The 7,854-nt window shown below is 46.5% G+C and overlaps 1 protein-coding gene across 1 annotated transcript; it reads left to right on the top strand.

Annotated features, from left to right (window-relative positions):
* Window positions 1-1,024: 1,024 nt before the first annotated feature.
* LOC118755237 (protein TANC2-like) lies at window positions 1,025-7,850 on the top strand (the record flags this gene model as incomplete). The annotated part of the gene is made up of 2 exons (XM_036490085.1): window positions 1,025-1,568; window positions 4,983-7,850. Coding segments are annotated over 2 exons (3,412 nt in total), but the record flags the coding sequence as incomplete, so codon positions are not given.
* Window positions 7,851-7,854: the final 4 nt, after the last annotated feature.

The raw sequence follows: 7,854 nt of genomic DNA, 5'->3' as shown, positions 1-7,854 counted from the left end.
TACTTCCTTCGAAGGGACACAGACTGATGACATATACTTCTGTTTGAAAAATGCTTAGGAAGGTTACCAGGTGTACCGAGGCGTCAGTATGGGACCGTAAAAGCCGACTACAATCCCCCCCAGGAATTTTAGAGCCATCTGTTTGTCACTTTAGTGCGCTCGCCTGGATGTGTCTCTCCATGCAAGAAGTAAAGTTTCTTTTAAAAGCTAAATACTCCACTATACAAGTCTTCACTGGGGAGCAGGAATAGAAGGAGCTAGGAGCCTATCTTGTCCCTGTTCCTGGATGAGAAAACTTTACCTTTACCATATCCCTCTCTCGCAAAAATTAAGGCGAGTCCGCTTTGCAGCTTGTTTTACTGAAAGACTCAATAGGTTTCAGCTTTACCTCCAGCGCTGCTGTATGCGGAGAAAGAGAGGGAGCTACTAACCATAGCCGCTAAGGTAAGGCTTCGCATAGTAGAGAATCCACAAATTTCGGAGAGATAGCCATTTACTCTCTTACGCTGGCAGCAATATCGAACAATCGCCTTCGTAGTAGTTCAGTGAAACTTCCGTTGGTGGCTGAGTGAGCATCGAAATGTAGAAGTGAAACAGTGGTGGCGAAGGGACAACGCACCGTCTCTGTAAAGCGCAACCCTCACCCCTCCAATAAATAAATCAACATCCGCACTGTAGTTCTAAGGTGCAGCCAAATGCGTCAACATTTGCACACATCCACTGGCTTCGCATAATTCATCTTCGCTTTGAGTATGATACTTAAACTTTCATCACCGATAACCGCCATGCGGCAAACGCTTTTCGATGCAACGGTCGGCGCGTGCTGTTTTTTGAACACATATGTACGAGCTTGAAGTGCGCAACAAGCTGCAAGCAAATTTGATGAGAATTTCGTCTTTTTTTTTTGTTGGAAAATTTTAGCATTTCGAGAAAATATTATGCTTCCTTTGTAAGGAACGCGCTTTGTTTGAATATGCAATTGCAATTTGACTACACTTTTCTTCTACTATATATTTCTATATAGGTACTAATCTTCGTTTTATTTTTGTTCTTTTTTTTATTGCAGCATAACCGGCAGGAGTCCATATCCCCGGAATATCATCGCTATGCAAGCATTGGTAAATTGCCAAAAGCGGTGGCGGCAGCAGCAGCGCAAGCAACATATACCGTTACGGCGGACATACACCACACCAGCAATAATAGCAGCAACAACAAAAACAATATTATCAGCAACAACAACACCATTAGCAGCAGCAGCAGCAATAGCAATACCGTCAGCAGCACGGCGAGCAGCAGCAATAACAACGGTCACAATAATATTAGCAATAACCAACATTACAGCAACAACAACAACAACAACCACACAACACACCAGTCTCAACAGCCACACTACGCCGGCGATGCAATCAATGCATCTTCATTTGCCACACCACCGACACGACGACGTTTCTTTAATCACAAAAATTTGCGCAGCGCTTTGACCGGACACCGTCGCACCGCATCGAGTGGTGGTGTTGGCGGCGGTTGTGGTGTGCCAACAGATGCCGCCGCAGCGATACTCGTCGATGGTAAGTCGATGTGCTCAACAATCATTCGAGTCAACTTAGCAACTAACCACTAAGCACTTCATCCCAGCACTTTTGCATATTTGCCAAATTTTGATGGATTTTCGTTTTGACCATTGCTTTGCGGGGTGTTGGGTATTTAGTTGTGCAGTTAGAGTTGAGGTGTTGGAGGTGAACATTTAAATGGGTATGGATATATATATTTTTTTCTTTTTGGTTCGTTTGCTAGCTTCTAAGCAGCCGTCCAGCCGTCGTCTGTGCAATTGGCAGCAAATGGTGGCGAAAGGCAGTTAGTTAGCCAACCAGCCGTTCGACTGGCTTAGCCCAACTGTCATTGCCTTTGTCGGTCGCTCCTTTGATTTGTGGCTGTGAAAGTACAACACGCTCGTTTACGTACTTACAAGTATTTACTTGTGCGAGTACGAGCATCGAGGTGGTAGTTCATGTGACGGGCTTGTTGACTGCACGTGCAGCTGGAAGGTCGGGGTCAATGGCTAATGGATAACAAAAAATTTAGTAGTGTCATCGCTGAAGTGACCGCCTAATGGTAGTGTAAAAAAAAGTGATTGTAAATATCAGAAAATATTTATGGGTTTTGAGATGGACACAGATTCGAAAGTAGTGAAGTAGGCTTAGTAATATACTGATATTTATGTATGGTTAAAATTTAAGTGCTGACTTATAATCTTAAATTGTTTTATTGCCACTTTTTCGTATTAAGGCTCGATTATCAAAAGTTTTCCTAAAAGACAAGAGCCAAAGCCTGAGAAGAACTTTGTAAAGGCAAAGGATGAGCGACCATTTTCTACAACTTTTATATGACTAATCGCCAGTGACCTCAAGTACCTACAGCAGAAATAGTACGTAGTGTTTCAAGAGAATATCTTGTACTCAGATCAAGTTTGTGGTGCATTGTTTCTCAAGCTTAATTAGGTAGCTGCTACTCCAAAAGGCGATATCTCGCAATAAGATGAAGAACATGGAACCAAGCAGCTTAATTAGTTAAACATCTGGGTAAAGCGAACTCTACGTCCTGAAAGATATTTCATATGAGTAAGGTGAGTCGCTAACCCAAGATGCATTTGTCTTCCCTAATAAATCCTAAGACCCCACGTTAGGTGAATTCCATAAATCGATAAATGCTTGAGCTCCTAATGCAGCGGAATTTTTCAGATTGTTCCGACACCAGTGTAGCAAACAACTCACAGATCATTGTCCAAGACGGGAAATTCCCACTTAGGACTGTTTCCGACGAGAGCTGTTGGGTTTGTTGGATTGCCTATATATCGACCTTCAGAAACAATGGACCTAGTTATTCTAAAATTAAAAACAATTTACAGCGTGGCTATCAGCCCCGCCTATATACCACAAAGATGGACGCAGGGGAAAGTTGTATTTATCCCCAAAGCGGGTAAACCTTCGGACACAAAACTCAATAAGTTTAGACAATTAAGCCTCTATTCCTTCTTCCTAAAGTTGCTGCAGTGCATATTTGGCACCCTAATCAGGGAAATAGTTGCTCCGAAGCTTTCGACTTTCCAACATGCATATAACAAAGGAAGGAATATGGATACGACTCTGCACGGCCTTTGACATCGAAAAATCTTTGCATCACAAAGAATATTTTTTACCTGTCTTCTTGGACATTAAAGGTGTTTTGCAACAATACTAGTCCGGATACGGTCATCGCACCGCTGCACTAACTTGGACTTGTTAACAATCTTCTCCGAGTGGAGTCACAAACTCAGAACTAGGAGACTTCTCTCTCAAAAAGTAGCTTGTAAGGGGGACTCCCTAATGGGTTGTGCTCCTATGTCTACTTTGAAATATTGACGCTGATAGCTTGCTTAAAGAGATAGAAAGAAGCGGCGTCGATGATATAGACATAACGGCTCTCATTACGGTAGTCTTTGCACACCGACTGATGCTGTATACTTCCGCTGGAAAGCTGCTCGTGAATTTGCCCATGGGCACGAATAGCCTCCCCAGGGTTCATAAATGCCTGCCGCAACACCTTCTGGTGTTTTGGAGCTTGTATATGCAAACCTCGGTTTTGTATTTTTGTCAAAACAATTACGTCATTGGGAGCTGGGATCCTAGCTTCATAGACGGAAGAACCTTGCCTCTGTCATAACCATTTCTTGCAAAGTTTAAGTGAGTATACTTGACTCCCTGTTCTATGGTGGTGTGCAGCGGCTCCAGCTCAAGAACTATCTCTAGTGCTATCGTTAACGCAGTTCATGAGGCCTTAGCCACCGCCCTATAAGTCATTGCTTGTATGTGACTCAACATCTTACCTAATTGAGGAGTATCAGCGTTTACTAACGCGGAGCATAACCTTCCAGATGAAGAATGAGTGGTAAGGGTTTGTTATTATCTTCGCTCATATGCCATAACTATTTCCGGTCATATATGGGAATGCAAAAGCTCTTGGAATATGTCCACAAAACCAACTGAGCAGCAGCGAATGCAGAAGAAAAGGAAATCAGACTTTCGGAAACACTCTATCTTGTGGGCTAAATATCTTGGAGAAGGTTACCAAATTCAGCTGTGAAAAAGGAAGAAAATTATTAAATACGGATCAATAATTTTCTTTCTACCCAAAAGTATCATAACGGTGTCAATGATTTCCCACGCCCAATAAAAATTGTCTGTCTAAAATAACTAGTTAATTGTGGAAGGCTAAGTAAACTAAGCAGGCTTATAATTCTTAACTAATCTGACACTTTTACCAGGATCTATACTTTCAGAGTGTATCCGGTACTATCCTTTCACTTATCGTAGTGAGTGACTTACTTCTCATTTTCACTAACAATTCTATTATTTTGTGCTAACATGTTCGAAAACATTTCATCATTCTATCATCAACATTACTAAATTTTTCAGCAAAAGATAATAACGTCCTTAACACGTCGACCTGTTCCGATTCGGCGGTCACACGTCGCCGTCGCCAGAAGGTCAGCAACAATGTGAGCGCCGCTTCTACCAGACCAACAGCTGCGGGCAGTGAGAATAGACTGAATCGCTTAAGTCTTGCTGGCACCTCAGTCTACGCTGGACATCTTTCATCGTTGGTCTTTGGTAAAATCAAATCGTTGTGGAGCGTAAACTCGAACTCTTCGGATGCGGGACTTAATCAATTTGCAGGCACGGCCATTTTCCACGCATATTTCATTGTTTTTGTTATTTTTGTTGCTGTTGTTTCACGTGTTTGTTGATTTCCTTTGCATGTTTCTTAGTGAAATAAGCTGTTCTCAGAGCTTAGGCATGCATGTTCTCATTTCATAATCATGTTTTTAGTATTTACTATTTTCTACTTTCCACGTTCGATGCACCCCTTGCATGCCGATTGCGTAGAACACCTTTGCCCGCTCTAAATAACTACATAACTTTCTCTCTCTCTTCTCTCCACTGCAGGCGATGACGATCACGTGCTAACTCCTGCCGAGAAGCAAAAGGATCAACTGCGCGCCCGGCTCGGTCTGCTGCTGGACAGCGATCAGAATGGAAATACGAACACCACGACCAGCAGCAGCTCCTCACAGAACATCAGCCCCGAACAGACGCTATCGAATGGTTGCGCCAACGCATTTGGCTCTCAACTCTCCGTGATCACCAAGGATGACACACTCAGCTTGGCTGGCAAGTTGAATGCGTTGTCCGTATCCACAGATAACAGTGATGTATTTCCTGTGAAGGCGCGCAAATCGGGCATACGACGTTCGGCACGCACCGGTCAAGTAGGCAGTGGCGTGGGTAAGCGTAATGCCATTTACAAGCCAGCGGCCACTGTTCCACCAGTGCAACTTGCTTTGAAGCCGCTCTTCTTTGAGGTTCCATTACCCGAACCAGATCCACCATTTATTGGACGTCAGTGGCTTCTGCGCGAACTCTCCAACATACTCACCGGCACCGAGACGCCAGGTGTGCTGATCAATGGCAATCCAGGTACGGGAAAAACGGCGCTAATTTTGCAGTTGGTGGAGTATTCGTGTTTTGGACGCCGCAAGAACAGTAAAGAAGACAGCGATCCAGATGGCATATATTGTCCCATCAATATCGGCCACGATCGCATACGGGCTTTGGCTTCGCACATTGTCGGCTATCACTTCTGTCAGGCCGATTCGAATCTGACTTGCTTGGTGCCGGACTTTGTACACTCGCTAGCTGCACAGCTATGTCAAGCTCCACAGCTGGAGGCATATCGCGAGTATCTTCTCAGCGAGCCGCATCTGCAGGATATATTAAGTGTGAAGGAGTGCATTGCCGATGCTGAGCGCGTGATGCGCATGGCCATTTTAGAGCCGTTAATTGTGCTAAAACGCGCTGGAAAGATACCAACAAAGACATGCGTTATACTCGTCGATGCGCTATGTGAGGCGGAGTACCATCGCCCCGATCATGGAAACACAATCGCTACTTTTCTTGCCAAGATGACGCAACACTTTCCGTCGTGGTTGAAGGTCGTTGCCACGGTGCGCACGCAGATGTTGGAATTCGTCAAAGGTTTGTCGTACACAAAAATGACGCTAGACAGCTGGGCCTCGAACGATCTGCTGCAGAAAGATATGCTAGACTACATCACATTCCGTGTGAACCACAGCGTGGAAATACAGAGCAATATTGGTGCTATAAAAGATCACAGCAGCGGACAGCTCAAATTCATAGGGCACCTGCAGGCGCTGACGAAGGGCTCGATGCTGTACGCCAAGCTCATTCTCGATCTCATTGAGCGCGGCCAATTAGTGATCAAGTCGACCAGCTACAAAGTGTTGCCCGTGAGCTTGGCGCAGATCTTCCTCTTGCATTTTAACTTGCGTTTCCCCACCAACAGCAGCTTTGAAAAGGCCGCACCCATACTCAACGTGTGTCTGGCTGCGCTCTATCCGCTCACTTTGAACGAGATCTACTACACCATTAGCGCCATGAAAACAGACGAGGTGCTGAGTTGGGATGAGTTTTTGCAGCGCTTTAAACTGCTGGATGGCTTTCTCATACGCCGCATCGATAACACTTACATGTTCTTCCACTCCTACTTTCGCGAGTGGTTGATCAGGCGCGACGAGGGTGAATCCTCGAAATTCCTCTGCGATTTTCGACTCGGACATGCAGCCCTTGCATTTCGGTTGTCGCGCATGCAGGCGCCACTCGATCCCGAGCAGACGATGGAACTGGGCCATCACATGCTGAAGGCGCACATCTATCGCAACTGTCAGGGTCCACAACTGCCACGCGATATGCAGTCCTTCTGGGTCGCTTCGGTCACCGACAACATTTCCGCTGCGCTCGGCTCGCTACGCAACGTCTATAGCCCAAACTTGAAGGTATCCCGCCTAATACTGCTCGCCGGCGCTTCACCACACTACCGCACTGAGTTCATGGGCGATGCAACAATACTCTGCATAGCAGCGCACGAAGGCATAGTGCCCATGGTGAGCTTGCTGCTAGAATTTGGCGCCGATGTTAGTCTCACAAACAGCCAAGGCTGCACGCCGCTCATACTGGCCGCCATACGCGGACACGCAGACGTCGTGCGCTTGCTTGTCGCCGCCGGCAGCAGTTTGGGCCAGACCGATACAACGCAACGCTGCGCGCTAGTGCATGCAGCGCGCACAGGGCGTTTGAACGTGGTTAAATATTTATTGGCCTGTGATTGGACGCCGCGTCCCAACTCGCACGATGTAAGCTTGGCAGTAGCGCTGCAGCAATCCCTCATTGCTGCGGCAGCACAGGATCATATAACAATTGTTGAGGATCTCCTCGAACTTGACGGCATCGATGTGAATCTCATGGATGAAGCGTGTGGCGATCTACCACTAACAGCAGCAGCCCGTAATGGCTGCAGCGACGCTGTGGCAATTTTGCTATCGAAAGGCGCGCGCATTGACGCACGCAACAAGCAAGACTACACTGCGCTCTGGCTGGCAGTGAAAGAGGGTCACTGGGCAGTCGTCGAAAAGCTGATACAAAACGGTGCCGACATCGATGAACCAGTGACGACGGCACGCAAAACACCGCTCATGATTGCCGCAGAAGAGGGACACATTGAGCTGCTAGAACTGCTAATAGATCGCGGCGCTTCTCTTGAGGCGCAAGATGAGGAGGGCTTCACCGCGCTCTCCTGGGCTTGCCTGCGTGGGCGTCAACCCGCAGCCAAGTGTCTGATTGAACGTGGCTGCAACCGGAATCACGCTGACAACAACGGCCGCACGCCACTAGATCTGGCAGCATATCAGGGATCAGCAGCGCTGGTGCTCTATCTGCTCGAGCAGGGCGCGAATATAGAACA

The sequence above is a fragment of the Rhagoletis pomonella genome, unplaced genomic scaffold (assembly GCF_013731165.1).
Source record: "Rhagoletis pomonella isolate Grant_MI unplaced genomic scaffold, Rhpom_1.0 Rhpom_scaffold_05692, whole genome shotgun sequence".
NCBI classification, from domain to species: Eukaryota; Metazoa; Arthropoda; class Insecta; order Diptera; family Tephritidae; genus Rhagoletis; species Rhagoletis pomonella.
Note: the sequence above shows the minus strand (reverse complement) of the source record. Positions and strands in the feature narration are given on the sequence as shown.